Genomic DNA, 17,207 nt, shown 5'->3' with positions numbered 1-17,207 from the left:
CTAGTGATTTTGGTAAATTATTAGTGCATTTGCAATTTCCCTAGTCATCTCTTCTAGTACTCTGGCATGCATTCCATCAGGGCCAGGAGACTTGTCTAGCTTTAGCCCTATTAGCTTGCCCCTCACTACCTCCTTAGTGATAACAATCATCTCAAGATCCTCACTGGTCATAACCTCATTTCCATCAGTCACTGGCATGTTATTTGTGTCTTCCACTGTGAAGACAGACCCAAAAAACCTGTTCAGTTCCTCAGCCATTTCCTCATCTCCCATTATTAAATCTCCCTTCTCATCCTCTAAAGGACCAATATTTACCTTAACCACTCTTTTTTGTTTTATATATTTGTAGAAATTTTTACTATCTGTTTTTATATTCTGAGCAAGTTTACTCTCACAATCTATCTTACTCTTCTTTATAGCTTTTGTTTAGTAGCTTTCTGTTGCCCCCTGAAGATTTCCCAGTCCTCTAGTCTCCCACTAATCTTTGTCACTTTGTATGCTTTTTCCTTCAATTTGATACTCTCCCTTATTTCCTTAGATATCCACGGTCGGTTTTCCCTTTCTACCGTCCTTCCTTTTTGTTGGTATGAACCTTTGCTGAGCACTGTGAAAAATCACTTCCTCAACTGTTCCACCATAAAGTCTTTGCTCCCAGTCTACCTTAGCTAGCTCTTCTCTCATCCCATTGTAATCTCCTTTGTTTAAGCACAAAACACTAGTGTTTGATTTTACCTTCTCACCCTCCATCTGTATTTTAAATTCCACCATATTGTGATCGCTCCTTCCAAGAGGATCCCCAACTATGAGATCATTAATTCATCTATCATTAATTAAACACAACCTAAATTACAATAGTGACTAACTTCAACAGTACTTATTTGCTGTCAGGTGCTTTGAGTTATCCATGGTCTTGAAAAGTGCAGCAATAGAAATACGTCAATGCAGTTCGCTTTAACTACTCCGTGTGTCAGTAAGTTCCATAATATGACCAGACAGTGAATAAAGAAGTTTCTCCTCAAATCTTTTTTTAAATATAAATTTAGAGTACCCAATTCATTTTTCTCAACTAAGGGGCAATTTAGCATGGCCACTCCGCCTACCCTACACATCTTTGTGTTGTGGGGGAGAAACCCACGCAAACACGGGGAGAATGTGCAAACACCACACGGACAGTGACCCAGGGCCGGGATCAAACCTGGGACCTCGGCGTCGTGAGACGGCAGTGCTAACCACTGCACCACCGTGCTGCCCTTTCTCCTGAAACCTTTATTAGATTTATTGAAAATGTATTTGTTGAAGTAAGACTCATCATATAGTCTCCCACTGAAGCATATTCTTATAAAGTAAACTGTTCATTCTCGTCAGTCCTTCCGATCTCTGCAGACTTTTAAAAGTCAAGATTGGCCTCAAGTAATTGCTTCTTCCAGATTTACCCCATTCTCTACTACCCTGAACTGGAGGCAATTCTCCTTCATCTGGGTTTCTCATTTTAAAAATATATGATCCAACTTCACCAACTAGCCTCCAGCCGGACAACTGTAAAAATAGATTGTGCAGGATCAATTTGGATCCTTTAGCAGATGAAAACAAACTCAACAAATGAAGTAAAGTGAAAAGCAACTTTTATTGGCAAAAAACCATGAGATTATATGTGCGAGCCATGATTAAAGGATGTACAAAGATGTAGTTAACACAGATAATTATCACTGATCACAGGGCAGGAATCAGGACTATTTCCTTGGAAAAGTTTCTCTCATTCTCAAGCGATTCCCTTTGGTTTAATGGCAGATTGAATTCAATGCAATGTAAACACTGGTTTAATTAGGCTTCAGTTGAACTGATTGAATTGATTGTGACTTACGAAATGGCACTACAATGCTTATAACCTCTGCTGTTACCATAGTTTAAAAAAAATGAATCATTCATAAGATGAAAGACAAAATATTACAACACATTTTCAGGGAAGACCCAAAAAGCTCCGCAGCAGGAATTAAGACTTTTCATAAAAAGATAAATTATTGGCAAATTAGGCAATGGAGGAACTTGATAAAAATACAGCAGGCTCACAAATGCAAAATGTTCTGTTCACGAATATTAGGTTAGGACATGCCTCAAAGACTAAAACCATTTTGTGCTATAAAATTGATTAGGCGATGTCCTGTCTAACAGTCCTTTGGATTTTCCATTTAAGAATCAGTCATTAGTATTGTAAGAAAGCACAAAAATTACCAATTATACAATGAATTACCATCACCGACAGATCAGATGTGTGGCTTACAAAAGTGGTTGCCATGTTTTTAAAATCACAAAGCTCTGACATGAAAGTTCAAAATTACAAGATCTTTTTGATAACTGAACCCAGAGGATAAAAAGTTTCAGTACTGTAAAGTTTCTATCAAATACATCTACAGAAGGAGACTCTCCTGTGAACCTACACAGGACAGTGCGATTGTGGCCATCGCTGAGAAATATTATTGCTTCAGTTACGGTCAAAGGCATTACTGACATCACGGAGACACTGGTGTACGACCAAGTAAACTTTCTCAAAAGATACCTCTGCTTTCCAGTGCCTTCATCCACATTTCAGACAGTTTCTTGGAGACTTTCTTCCAGTTTAACTGGGTTCATTTTGGGATTGATCCGGTGTAGTTGGTTTTACCAAGTCCTTCAGGGCTGTTCAGTTAGGGTTATGGTACTCAGTGTTTAATTTATCTTTACTACACAAAACCACTTGCATGACATTCACTGTGTTGTTGTCATTGATGTTTTGAGGTTAGAAAGGTCTGTGCAGCTCTTGAAAAATAATCTACTAAGAGCTGAGCTGGACAAAGATCAATGGTCTTTCTTCATTGTGATTTATGTTCTATTGCCGATTATGGATTCCGGTTATTGGATCTGCCAACTCTTCAACCAGTCTACTACAGAAGGCTATTAGCTTGGCGTTCAACACCTTGGTTGAGGGAGTGGGGGATGGCATTATGGCACTCTTACCACCTCATTCAGAGGACTTTCTTTTTCTTAGTCTCTAAAGGACAGATTATTTATGTATAAAGTGTTCAGTTCAAGATCTGTATTATCCCTAAAAGCTGGAGTTGGCTGTTCCATTGGCATGTGCATGGGTGTGGAATTGCAGGAATGATTGAACTGAACAAGTGGTTGGTGGGATAGATCTAACAGAAGAGCTTGATAAAGCAGTTGTGACAGTAGGGTTTGTCATTCTGCTCCTTGAAGGTGCCCTTGTTGAGCTGTTTCAGGCAGAAAGCACAGACAAAGTGCTCTGGGTGGAACTTCTTCCCCATGGCGGTGATACAGCGTCCTGTAATAGGCTTCTGGCATCCAGAGCAAAGTGAGTTGCGACGCTCATGATAATGCATCTCACAGTATGGCTGCCCCTCATGTTCAAAAAAGCTGCCATTTATGAATGGGGTGAAACATTCCTGTAAGCAAGACAGAAACATAGATATCAATAAAGTGGTTTTATAATACAGCTGTCATCCATGCATGCAGATCATACACTTAGTTTGTCCAGTGATTTACAGTGACCACTTGGCATATCAATATTGCGAGCCACAGCACGAGTAGCTTTGAACTATTTTGTTCTGTGGGCCAATATACTGAGTTAATAAAAATTGTCCATTAGATTAGAATTTGCAATCAACATTCCATTAAAAAAATGTTTTCCAATTAGACATTTGTCCAGAAAAGCATTTAGGCATCCCCCACCATCCATTCTCGTGTCCATCATGGATACACCATAAATTATTCCACAACACTTATTGAAGTAAGATTTTCAGGAAACAAGATATTGAAGTTTTTTTCCCATATTACTGCTCAAGATCACAAAATGTATACAGATATAGAGGAGATTAACTGAACACGATTACATACATGATTTTATAGGCAAATTCTGCTTATTAAAGTGCTAACAGGGATAAAAAGTAATTTCTGCACAGGTCCATATTTGGATTTGGAAAATTCAATGCAACCATCACAGAATAAAATCATAACTAAAACAGTTCAAAGATTAGATTTAGCATAGATTCAATGGAAAAATAAAACTGAATTTGGGAACAGAAAATGCTATGTTCCCTTCAAAAGAACGTTTTAAAATTTTTTATTTTAAAAAATGTTTTTATTTAAAACAAATTTGTAACATTTCCAGGGAGATCACAGGGCCTATGCAAAGGGCCTTAACATAGTGAAAACAAACAGTGGGAAAGAATAAACATGTTAACAAAACATTCCCCCTACCAACTCTGTTTGCCATGTCCCACGTGTTCAACTAAACTAACGTGGCTCTAACCCCCCCACCCCCTCGGGTGCTGCTGCTATCGGTTTCCTGTGCCGCTCCCGGAGAGTCCGCAGCGACTCTCTCCCTCAGGCGGTCCCACGACGCCCACCGCCCCCCCCCCCTTGCCCCAAAAGTCTCCTCTGCTCCCCTTCCCGTCTGCTCCCCCCTAGCCTCCCCCACCCCCCGAGGCCTGACCTGCCAGGCCAGCCCCGCGCCTGGCCCTAGCGCGCCCCTCCTCCTACTCTCCCTGGTGCCCCCTGACTTACGTTAGCTACGCTGACCCCTGCCCTTGGCGCCTGTCTATCTCCCACCCGAGCACTCGGGTCTTCCCCTCACACACCAAGGGCCCATTAACCTGATCGTATTTCCCCGTGCCCTTCCATGTCCCCTGACCAGCCCCTAGCCCATCCCCCTCTCCGAGGCCCCGATCTCCCGCCAAAAGGTACCAAGCGCGGGACCCCTTTTGCAGGGCCCCTCTTTCTACCCCCCCCCCCACTCGATGCAATCTCCCACAAACCCCCCACACAGTGCGCCCTCCAGCCCCCGCTCCCTGTCCTGGCTGAAAACAATCTTGGATATAACGTTACAGTACAGGATAATCTAACAAACCGCCGCCACACAAAAGCTCTGAGCCCAGAGTTCCTTAGTTCAAGTCCAGCTAGCGTCTCCTCAACCTACCAGGTCGCAGGTCCCGCAAAAGTCCATTTAACAGGTCCGTTTGCCCATCGCGGGCGGGAGTGATCCAACCTGCTTCCTCGAGGGTGCCACTGGAAGTGCCCCTCCAAAAGAACTTGACCAATTGGATGAGCTATCTGCACTTCTCTCATTGTACCCTGCCATTCTTGTTTCTGTATTCTTGTCCTTGGGACATTTTACTACATGAAAATCCCTAAATAAATGCATGGTCATCGAGTCTAAGGAACAGCTGAAAGCAAATGAGGTGAAGATGTGGATAGGTTTGGGGAGGGAATTCCAGAGCTTACGGCCAAGGCAGCTGAAGACATGGGCATCTAATAAATTTAGAGTACCCAATTCTTTCCCCAAATAAAAGGGGGAATTTAGCGTGGCCAATTCACCTACACATCTTTGGGTTGTGGGGGTGAGGCCCATGCAGACACGGGGAGAATGTGCAAACTCCACATGGACAGTGACCCGGGGGCTAGGATCGAAACCAGGACCTTGGCGCCGTGAGGAAGCAGTGCTAACCACTGTGCCACCGTGCAGTTCTAGACGTGACCAATGATACAGCAATAAAAATCAAAGATAAGCAAGAGACCAGACTGGATGAGCACAAAGATCTCAATGGATTGTCAGGCTGGAAGAGCTTACAGAGAGTAGAGACAAAGAGAATGGCACAAAGCCAGAGGGCTCATTTGGAGAGCTGCTGCAGGCACGGTGGGCTGAATGGTCTCTTTCTGTGCCAAAACACTTCTGCGATTCTGAGGGCTTGGAGGGATTTGAAAACAACCATTGAGAATATTAAAATTGACTCCTGGGTTATGGAAAACCTCAGTGTAGGTCAACAAGCACATGGGTAAACAGGACTTGGTGAGAGATAGCATACGGGTAGGAGAGTTTTGGATAAGTTATCTATGGAGGATGCAAGGTAGAAGGTCAGCATTGGAATAGTTGTGTCTGGAGGTTATAAAAACCAGTAGATGTTGCGGACCTGTACATGCGACTGTTGGGAAGGGCACGCTCCCCACTGGATGAAATGAGAGAAAAATTGGAGGAAGAGCTAGGGATTGAAATAGGGTGGGGATTCTGGAGTGAAGCACTGAACAGGGTCAACTCTACCTCTACATATGCAAGGCTAGGCCTAATGCAGCTAACGGTGGTACACAGAGTGCACCTAACCAGAACCCATATGACTTAGGAGCAGAATTGGCCACTCGGCCCATCGAGTCTGCTCCACCATTCAATCATGGCTGATATTTTTCTCATCTCTATTCCCCTGCCTTCTCCCCAAAACCCTTTATCCACTTATTAAACAAGAACCTATCTATCTAGATCTTAAAGACACTGTGATTTGGCCTCCCCAGCCTTCTGCGGCAAAGAGTTCCCCAGATTCACCTGCCTCGGGCTGAAGAGATTTCTCCTCATCTCTGTTTGAAAGGATCGTCCCTTCAGTCTGAGGCTGTGGCCTCAGGTTCTAGTTTTTCTTACTAGTGGAAACATTCTTTCCTCGTCCACTCTATCTAGGCCTCTAAGTAACTGTAAGTTTCAATAGGATCCACCCTCATCCTTCTAAACTCCAACGAGTACAGACCCAGAGACCTCAACCGTTCCTCATATCCAAAGGTCTTCATTCCAGGGATCATTCTGGTGAACCTCCTCTGGACCCTTTCCAAGGCCAACACATCCTTCCTTAGATACGGGACCCAAAACAAAACTGCTCACAATTGAGCAGGTTCTTCTCGGACGTGGAGGACAAATGTGAACGATGCCAGGGAGGTCTGGCCAACCACACCCACATATTTCTGGGCATGCCCCAGACTTGTCAGGGTCTCGTCAGACTTCTTCGAGGCAATGTCCAAAGGTTGTGGGGGTGAAGGGGGAGCCATGCCCAAAAGTGGCGGTCTTCAGGGTATCTGACCAGCCAGAACTCCTGATGGGGAGGGGGCCGGTACGCTAGCCTTTGCCTCCCTAATCACCCGAAGAATCCTGCTCGGCTGGCGATCGGAAGAGGGCTTTCCACAAGATGTGGAAGCCATTCACCAACCTGTTTTTGGGGGGGGGTCCACAGAGAGACTACAAGCACTGATGAAAGGGAAAAAGTGGGGGAGGGGAGATAGGGATGGAGAAAATAAGGAGGAACATACGCCGACAACACCCTGTGCGTCCCCGATAGAAAGTTTGTAAATACGTGCTGTAGAGTGGGACTGATTTATCACTATGTAATATATGTGTCGCTATATGACCTTGCTATGTATGAAAATGAAAAACCAATAAAAAACATTTAAAGAGGAATAAGAGAAGTGTAATGCAGGAATTTTAATTCACCAAAAAAATCACAGCAGACAGCAAGAGGTCACGTGATGTGCGCGCGGGAACGGTAATGTTTCTGTGAGCTCCAGCTCTGCTCATCGTTTAATCTGTCACTTCATCCTGCTGCACATTTCACGTTCGTCTTTTTCTGGGTTACATGGCAGGTGCTATGTCCCTGGAAGTTCCTCATTGTTGTTTCTGAGTAAGATCAGAAATAAAATGTTGAAATCCTCATTTGTTCATGGCAGTCGGAATGGGACCCAGCTTGCTGTGGCACAGTTGCCGCTGAGCAGGCTCTCGTCGTGGTGATGCTGCGTGCATCTGGATGATGGCCGCTATCAAAGATGTTGTTTTGGCTGAGGATCTCGGCTCTGTGGTGCAGGTCGTCAACAATCATTTTGAAGAGCTGTGAGTTATTTATGAGAGCAATGGAGGCACAAGAGAAGGTCTTGCACTTGAAAGAGCACATTACCTGGTGAGGGCCCCTTTCCTGTTGCATCCTGATGCATGTTGTGTCGTCCATCTTGTCTGGTTCTGGAGAGGGGAGACAGGCAAGTTCCCAATTGTGTTCGAAAATTTCCTGCCATGCTTTGGTAATCCTGATTTGGATGTTGAGTGCATCAGCTTTGATGGAGCACAATGTATCCTGGCCCACTGATTGCTGGTTGTTTGATGTCCTGTCTTGATGCTTGTCGTGAGGGTTTGGGAATGGCTGAGCTCATCGGGTCGTTATCCCTGGTCAGGGCTTAGGTTGTGAATCACCTGGGTCTCTGGCTTAGATCATCGGAATCCTTGGGAGATCCTGAAGAGTGCTTGTTGATCCTGTCTTATCCTCGGTCTTCTCGTGCAACATGGAAGATGTCTTTATTCTGAAAATTGCCCTACGGTTCTTCTGTAATCCAGGACGTTGCTCCATGTTGACCATGTTGTTGATTTTGTGTTGCTGTCTTTTTTCCTGCATGGAGGTGTGAATTGTGAGTGTGATGGCCTGTATCGTTGATTATCCTGATCTAACAGAATCATAAGAGTCAATTCAGAGGAATGTGATTTGCGCAGTTTTACTCCTTTTAGTTATTGGGAATGATGAATGGGGCTGGGCAGGGAAGAGGGATGGATGGTTGTGGTGGTTCAACCCTCACTTAGATTGAGGATAGCCTCCCAGTTAGAGCTAATCCATTTTGGGTTTCTTTTTTTTGGTTTAATTATTTTTGTTTCTTTTTAAGTTATTGAATTTAACAACCCATATCCTTATCCTGCGATGGCCTGGGCAGATTTCTTATTCTGGGGAGGACGAGGTTTCTTCCAACTCTCCCTTGAGGTTGAGTTTTTTTCTCTCCGCAAGGGTCCCTCTCTTCGTGGATGGGTTCAGAATGCGGGGGGGGGGGGGGGGCATTTGGTTCCCATTCCCTTGTTGGCTGGGAGACCGTGTTGATTTGATCGTAATCTGAACGTGTTGCTGCTGGTCCTCTCTCTCCATTTGTCTGGAATGATTTTGTTTCTGCCTAGGGCCTGGATTGGGCTTTAATTACGTTGGGCGGCATATACGCAACTCCCCTTAGGACTCCAGTTTTCATGCATTTCCTTTTGCTTTTGTAAGGATGAATCTGCTTTTGGCTTCCACATGGGTGCAGAAGGGGCTGGTATCCAAAGATGGCTGCGAAGGGTCAGTGGTGCCTTTGGCACTGCTGGAGTCAAAGGGGATGTATGTTGGTGTGCACCCGACCCTGGGCATGGTTTTTCATGGTGATTGTGGGCATGGGAGGGGGTGCAAATCGCTGGGTTGTGGGGGTGAGGCCCACGCAGACACAGGTACTGATTTGTTTTTGACTTTATTTTGTCTATCTGCAACTATACAAGGCATTGGTAAGACCGCACCTGGAGTATTGTGCACAGTTTTAGTCCCCTTATTTGAGGAAATATGTAGTGGCATTGGAGGCAGTTCAGAGGAGGTTCACTAGATTGATTCCAGTAATGAGGGGTTTGTCGGGTGAGGAGAGATTGAACAGTTTAGACCTATACTCTCTAGAGTTTAGAAGATTGAGGGAAGATTTAATTGAGGTATACAAGGTGCTAAAAGGTATGGACAAAGTGTACGTGGAGCTATGCATCCTCTTGTGGGGCACTGCAAAACGAGAGGTTATTATCTTAAAATAAGAGGTAGCAAATTTAAAACAGATTTGAGGAGAAACTGCTTCTCCCAAAGAGTTGTGAATCTGTGCAAATTGCTATCCCAGATTGCGGTGGATGCAGGGACAGTGAGTAGATTTAAGGAGAAGTTAAAGAGATTTTTCAATTAGTAATGGATTGAAGGGTTATGGAGAACGGGCAGGGCAGTGGAGTTGAGACCATGATGGCATCAGCCATGATTACATTGAAGGTGTTTAGGCTCGGGAGGCTAAATTGCCTACTCTTGCTCGTAGATCATGTGTTCTAGGGAGGAGATGCTCTGGCTGATTTTGCAATCCAGCTCTTGGACTGTAACATTGTAGGTAACAGATGAGGAACATGTTAGCCATGATAGAATGGTGGAGCAGACTCGATGGTCCGAATGGCCTAATTCTGCTCCTTTATCTTATTATGAACTTATTATCCGTCGGCCTCTGGTGGGGCTATACGAGTTCCTAATCCTGTCTAATGATTGTATCGAGCCGATTGTGATGTCGCTCTACTGTTCCACTCTGTACTTATGTATATTAAGTCGTCTTTTCCTTCTTAACAACTTATGGGGATGTATTATTTTGTAACTTTGTTGCATAATTCATAAATTCAAAATCTCAATAAATATACTTAAAAACAGAGCAGACAGTACATGTCACACATAAGTATGTGAATAGAAATCACAAGGTGATTTGTGACTTTGCCCCTCCTCAAGTCCTCTAACAGACATCCTTTGCTTTTTAAAGTCATGGAATGTTAAAAAGCAGAGTCAAACAAGGAGACAAAATTATAGCAAAAACATAGATTTTAATAAGAATGATAAACCATGGAAACAGGCTTCCTATTGTAGCCCACAGCATGGTCTTCACGGTTAAGTGAGGCTGGTTAAGTTCAGAAAATATGGAGGTTAACGTTATTCAGGCATTGAGTGCCACACATATACATCAGGAACCAACCAGATGTCTTAACAAGGCAGCTTTTCAATAGGTTGGTAATTATTGGCAGAATTGAGAGCACATTCTGTCAAGTAAGAGATATTTGAAACAATTTCTTCTTTCTTTTGAACAGGCTGAAGAGGAGGCTTGGAGGAGTATTTTATTTTCGAAGTAATTTTCTTGCCCTTCAAGAGGGACATTTACCTTTAATAGCTTACTTGAAATGCTAACGAAAGAAATTGGAAGATTTTCTGGCTCGTCAGGACCATCAGCAACATCACAAGACATGCTAGATCCTCAGGAACATCAACGGACCTGCTCCTCAGTGACCCTCCAAAAAGGCATACCTTCCAATTGAAACAGGATTTTGGAAGCTATATAACAATGCAATTTCCTATTTGCAGTGATCACGCAGATAATATGCTAATTTTCCAAATCTCATTTATATAAAATAGATTTCCTATCATGTGTTGCAATCTCCCACTGTTGTTGGACAGAAGAATAGTGCTGCCCTGTTATGGTTGGTGCTTTGAACAATAAATATCTTGTTAATCAGCTGCTCATCCTGTCTTCCTGATCAGTGATTTAATTATTTTAGTCCATCTTTTGTTTCCTTAATTTACAGACAAACAGCAGTAGTCAGAGTGAAGCACTGCTCAGTAGCTAACTGTTCGTTAAAGAGCATTAAGAGTGTTAATCCAACATCCTGCATCAAGTAAAGTATGAAGTACCAACCAGCATTAATTAGGCATGTTCAGTTACTGTCCACAATCGCACTTTAACTGGATTCTGTTCCTATTCAAATATTGACATGAACTTAAGTTGTCAGATCCAATAGAACTCAGTGGCTTAATGGTGTGTCCGTACATCATTGTTCTAAAATTATATACTTATTTTCTATTTATGGTTTTATTTAATATGATACACTATATTGTATTTCATTCAAAAGTAAAACTACTAATGCAAACATCCATTCATCACAGATCCCACAGCCCAACCACCCGGCTTCAACCTGCCACACCAACATTGGGCACTCCTGAACCGTTTCCGCACTGGCTTTTGTGCAGTGCTCAGAGAGCTATGTTTATCACTATGGAAGCTATTGCCTGGCTTCGTGATTACTGTTTAATTGTTAAAAAAAAAGGAACATCCCAGGCATAATTTTAATAATCAAGAATAGATTCTGTGTCATACATTTAGGATCTTTGCCTTTTCTTACCCGGCAGACAAAGCACTCTGGGTGCCATAGTGAATTGAGGGCTGAGATGTAGTTTTCCAGAATAGCCCGTGCACAGCCACCACATTTCGGGGCAAACATATCAAAGTAATCTTTACGACAATAGGCCTTCCCATCTTTTTCATGGAATCCTGCAAATGAACAATAGTTGTCAATTTAGAAGGATTTGAGATGAAAATCCCAACTTCACACTATCACTCAATAAAAACTTGAGTGACATTGACACTGTTACATAGATTACATAGATTACATAGAACATACAGTGCAGAAGGAGGCCATTCGGCCCATCGAGTCTGCACCGACCCACATTAATCCCTCACTTCCACCTTTTCCCCGCAACCCAATAACCCCTCCCAACCCTTATGGACACTACGGGTAATTTAGCATGGCCAATCCACCTAACCTGCACGTCTTTGGACTGTGGGAGGAAACCGGAGCACCCGGAGAAAACCCACGCACACACGGGGAGAACGTGCAAACTCCGCACAGACAGTGACCCAGCGGGGAATCGAACCTGGGGCCCTGGCGCTGTGAAGCCACAGTGCTAATCACTTGTGCTACCGTGCTGCCCTTGTTCTTGAAGTCAAGCAAACTGAACCCACAATGAACAGGTTTTACATAATGCAGGTAGGTAACTTATTAAAGTGACTGATGTTGAGCAAAGACTAATGGAAGGTGCCTCTGTTAAAAACTCCCAAATCTAAATGCAATGTTGTGAAAATATGATACAAAATTAGTGTTCTGTTGCAGCTCCAGAAGGTAAATTTCCCTAGTTAATGGCAAAATAAGTAACGTAAACTTTAGGATAATGCTACTACCACTCCCCATGGTAAGTGTATCATTCTATGATTATTTGATTCCATTGTACAGGCAAAGTCTGCAGAGGCAACAACATTCAGCCATAGCACTTTCATATCCTTCCCCCAATTCATCACCAGTATTTTCAAGATTTTGATGGCTTACAAAGCCATTTTCCAATCCCGATTGAAAAATCAACTTGCATAGTGTGGTAGCACGGCAGAGGTTGTTGGAGCACGAGTCCAAACTCGGGGAGGCTGACTCGCAGAGCAGCGGAGCGCGAGTTGATCGGTTGACATGCTTAGCGGCAGAGCGCGAGTCCAAATTCGCAGCGCGGTGGTTGAATGCTGGCCAGTGAATGCCTGTGGAGTCAAGGAGCAGGGTGCCAATCTTTGTCCTCCTTCAATAAACAAATTTGTTAACTTTCACCTGCCAAGTAGTTGTTGACCCTCACAGCTATTACATTTGGTGACGAGGTAAATTGGAGCTCATGGAATCGGGTGAGGGGGGGGGGGGGGTCTGCCATTGGGGTCTGCAGCAACAGCAAGAACAGTTAGCAAATAAAAATGTCCCTTTTTGGGAAAATCGATCCTTTTGACGCATAGACTGAAAACTGGGTTCAGTATATTGAAAGACTTCTCTATTTCTTCGCTGCTAATGAAATTATAGGAGAGGATAGTCAAGAAATAATTCTGCTTACAATATGTGACAAAATGTACAATCTTATTAGAAATTTAACATCCCCAGAAACTCCAGACACATTGTAACCCCCTTGTAACAGGGCTTAGTAGAAAGAGCTGTCCAGATATTCAAGTCAGCCATTAAAAAACAGCCTGCCATTAAAAAACTTACTATTAAAGCCAGCTAGTTTGCTCCTAATTTACAGAATGATGCTCCACGGATTATTACGGATGTATCCCCTGCAGAGATACTAATGGGGATGCGCCTAGCGTTTCCAATTTAGTCGGGCAAGTGGAGGCGAAACAAGGTACACAAAAGAGATATCATGATTCTGTTAAAGGTGATAGGTCCTTCGAAGTGAATTACTTAGCATTCGTCTGGAACTTTAAGGTTGGCCCAGCCTCGGTCCCCAGGAAGATCATAACAAAAAGAGGTCCCATGTTCTATCCAGGGAAACAAAGTGTAGGCCACATGAGGACAGAGTAACTAACACAGTACAAGCATTGCAGGCTGAACCAGCAGCACCCACCAGCTCCTCCAATATTGCCAAGTTCAGTGGAACTCCACAGAGGAAGGACCCCATGTAGTTCCAATGGGAATCGTAGCAGATGCCTGCACTAATGCACCTCATGAAATTATAAACCACCTGACTGCTGCTTAAGACATCACTAACTCAACTTAGGCAAAGCCGGCCAGTGAGCCAAGGTGTTCTTAGAGAATTCGGAAGTCCTCTGATAGTACCGTACTGTGTTACCCCAGCATTCCTGTTAATGGACTATTCTTGTAGACAGTTGTCTGTTCATGAATAGGGTAGTAAAGAACTTTAAGGGGGACAGAGATATGGTAGCACAATCTGGCAGTGACTGAGCAGCAGAGTGAGAGTCACAGAGTGGTGATTGAGCGTAGGCCAGTCGACGCCTAGGGAGTCAAAGAGTAGGATGGCATTCTTTGCCCTCCTTTGTAGATAGTTAAATTTAAATAAACAGATTTGTTAATTTTCAACTGCCAAGTAGTTGTTGAGCCTCACAGCTATTACACGTAGTATACCTACAAAGCAGATTATGGCAAAATCCATGCAAATGTGCTTGCAGATGTTCACCGCAATAATCTTTTTAAAAAAATTTAGAATACCCAATTTTCCCCCCCGAATTAAGGGGTAACTTAGCATGGCGAATCCACCTACCCTGCACATCTTTGGGTGTGGGGGTGAGGCCCATGCAGACACAGGGAGAATGTGCAAACACCACACGGACAGTGACCCGGGGCCGGGATTGAACCCGGGTCGTCAGCACTGTGAGGCAGCAGTGCTAACTACTGTGCAACCGTTACGCTATTGACCACAATAATCAACCTCAACATCAAACAAAAATCCCAAATCAAGGAAACACTTGATGGTAGCTGGTCATTCTATATGGCTGGATTTACTTTCAAAACCCATAACTAGGTTAAATATCACTGCATGGAATAAAATAACCATTCCATAGAGAAGATTACATAAAATATCTTACAAACATTTCACCGATATTATGCCAAATTATTGAAATAGACATTCACAACATATAAGCTTAATACACTTTCTTGCATAAGGGAGTAGAATATTCATGGCACAAAAGCCGGAATTTTTAAAAGGCAACTGGCCCAGATCGCCAGCAATTTCTTTGGACCTATTGGCAGTATAAAGGTTATAATGTGACTAGTAACCCTGTCCCTATTTCCAATTTAATGAAAGATAACCTGCTGTGTGGCCTCAGCAATACATGGCATGGTCAGCAGTGACATGATGTAAACTTAACTGATTCTAGAATACATAGTATGCCAGCAATTGCACTGTACAATGCTAACAGACAGAACCTGGAATGGCCCATCTGCATGAGACAGAAATCATACTAGAGACATCATTATACCATCTGGTCCGAAGAAGGCTCCACACTGGGCACAGAAGAAGTGTTCAGGATGCCAAGTTTTATCTAGTGCAGTCACCACTTTCTGTAATATAGAAAACAAAGAGAAGGCATCTGTAGAGCAAAGCAATAGATAACGTCATTACATTATTTAGCTGAACAGAAATGGTCCAGACAAAAGGTCCACTGCACTGCCTTCATTTCTCACAAGAAGAAAAACCATGGCTCCACCATACTGTCACCCTTCTAACAGCTAGGGTCTGACACTACTTCACACCATGGTCTTGAAGTAAATCCATTTCTAAAAGCAAACCAATGTAACTTTAGTACAGTAAAGTCCTGCCATTCGTAACTTCCTCTTTCCCAAAATCACTTAAACGATGCAAAAGTCTTTGTATACTCGATTGCCCATTGTGGGCCCAAATGTTCACCTGTCCATGGTACAAAAAAAAATAGAGGCCAACTTTGGCAAATGCTGGAAAAAAACCTAAAAAGTTATAAAAATTAGGCCAAGACATATTCCTGCAGTAGAAACTGCGCACGCATCGCGTTTTGTTGTTTGCATGCAGATGTTCCTTCGATTTAATTTCTGATCACAGTTCACCTCTACTCCCAACTACAGTACTGCAAGTGTGACAAATCTTACATTTTTCTTGTTTTACTAAACAATTTCTTCAATCAATTTCTCTTCAAGTTTATAAAAAACATAGTCTTTATTGCCTTTGATCCTTTCAACATGTTGAATTTGGCTGAAACCTATCTAATTAACTCCTGTTGTAAAGTATGTTTGATGTTCACCATTTTGCTGTTTGCAAGGTTATACGGGAATGTATCGTTGGCCAACGGCGGAATTTTGCTGTATTCCTTTCTCACAGGGATACTATTCCCAGAGAATACTGGAATGAGTCAGCTTTGTATTTGTTGTTAGTCGTCACTTGCAGATGAAGTATCCAGTAATTAATCCTCACTTTTCGACCCCTCTCAAGATTAACCATTACATTTTGAATAAATTTGAGATACTCACATCCAGAATGGGTCCATTACAGTAGTAACAGCGGGGGGAGAATAGGTTGTGGTAGTCATTCTCACAGTATGGCTGCCCATCTCGCTCAAAGAAATTGCGAGAACCAATTTCCTCTTGGCAATGGATACAAACAAAGTGCTCTGGGTGCCAGGTACGACCCATTGCAGTGACAACCTGACAAAAAATAAACACATTTTAAAATTCTTTACAAATTTGGAAGGCAGCAAACAATCCCATCTGCTCAAATACACCTAGCGAATATCCTACTGTAATTACGTAACAAGCGAGTTTACACAACTCTTGATATACTTTTAAGGTCTGTACTTGTCTAGATAATAGATGGTTTGACACAACAAGGCAGAATGTTACACTAATGTTGCACCTCTGGGGAGGGTAATAATATATGTTTTTGAAATGCAATATAGTTCCTTCTGGTGAAAGGAAAACCTCAAAATGTCAATATTCTTTATGAATGCTGATTGTCCTGTGTATTAAACAGTTTAGCTACCTCATGAGTGAAGTTGCCTTCTACTGTTAGACAAACAGCAATATTGCTGTGTTGAATGACTGTTATGCGTATACATGAAACAAGATAGCACACACAGCAGTATTTCATTCTCCTGCCTCATTAAAAGGTGTTTCACTATACAGAGTAGATACAAGTTTGAGCAGCATGCTATTAATAGCAGCAAGAATGGACTCAATCTGCAAGCCTATCCAGTACCAAAGATTGTTTCTATTGAGGTCTGCAAACTGCAGTGACATTTCAAATCCTGAGGTAGTTCTCCTCACCTGTCCAGCAATAGGCTTATTGCATGCAGCACAAACTCCTTTTGCAACAGTCGCAACCCCCAGCTTATTCAGCCCAACATGCAGTTCATCCAACATGCTATCCAGTTGGCTTCCAGCTTTTTGAGGACCTGCGACAGTGGAGGAGCCACCATGCTTTCCTTTAGACCCTGACTGTGTCATCATCTGCGAACAGAAAAAGGGAGAAAACACATTAAATATTCAACGAGTTGCAGCACTGTTAAGTAGCATGATTTTAAAAAAGTAAAAAAATTTAGAGTACCCAATTCTTTTTTTTCTAATTAAGGGAAATTTAGCATGGCCAATTCACCAACCATGTATATCTTTTTGGGTTGTTAGGGTGAGACCCACGCATACACGGTAAAAATGTGCAAACTCCACCCGG

At 42.9% G+C, this 17,207-nt stretch overlaps 1 protein-coding gene across 11 annotated transcripts in view; it reads right to left on the bottom strand.

The window, feature by feature from the left end:
• Window positions 1–1,605: 1,605 nt before the first annotated feature.
• LOC140409981 (paxillin-like) overlaps window positions 1,606–17,207 on the bottom strand; it is a 251,482-nt gene continuing 235,880 nt past the window's right edge. For all 11 annotated transcript variants that reach the window (XM_072498017.1, XM_072498021.1, XM_072498023.1 and 8 more), the window contains 5 exons: window positions 16,805–16,987; window positions 16,013–16,186; window positions 14,992–15,073; window positions 11,591–11,739; window positions 1,606–3,437 (listed from right to left, as the gene is read on the bottom strand). In XM_072498017.1, coding sequence (XP_072354118.1) covers window positions 3,171–3,437; window positions 11,591–11,739; window positions 14,992–15,073; window positions 16,013–16,186; window positions 16,805–16,987 — 855 coding nt within the window. In that variant the 3' untranslated portion in view covers window positions 1,606–3,170. The remainder of the gene's footprint in view (window positions 3,438–11,590; window positions 11,740–14,991; window positions 15,074–16,012; window positions 16,187–16,804; window positions 16,988–17,207) is intronic.

Source organism: Scyliorhinus torazame, chromosome 1, assembly GCF_047496885.1.
Source record: "Scyliorhinus torazame isolate Kashiwa2021f chromosome 1, sScyTor2.1, whole genome shotgun sequence".
Taxonomy (NCBI): domain Eukaryota; kingdom Metazoa; phylum Chordata; class Chondrichthyes; order Carcharhiniformes; family Scyliorhinidae; genus Scyliorhinus; species Scyliorhinus torazame.
Note: the sequence above shows the minus strand (reverse complement) of the source record. Positions and strands in the feature narration are given on the sequence as shown.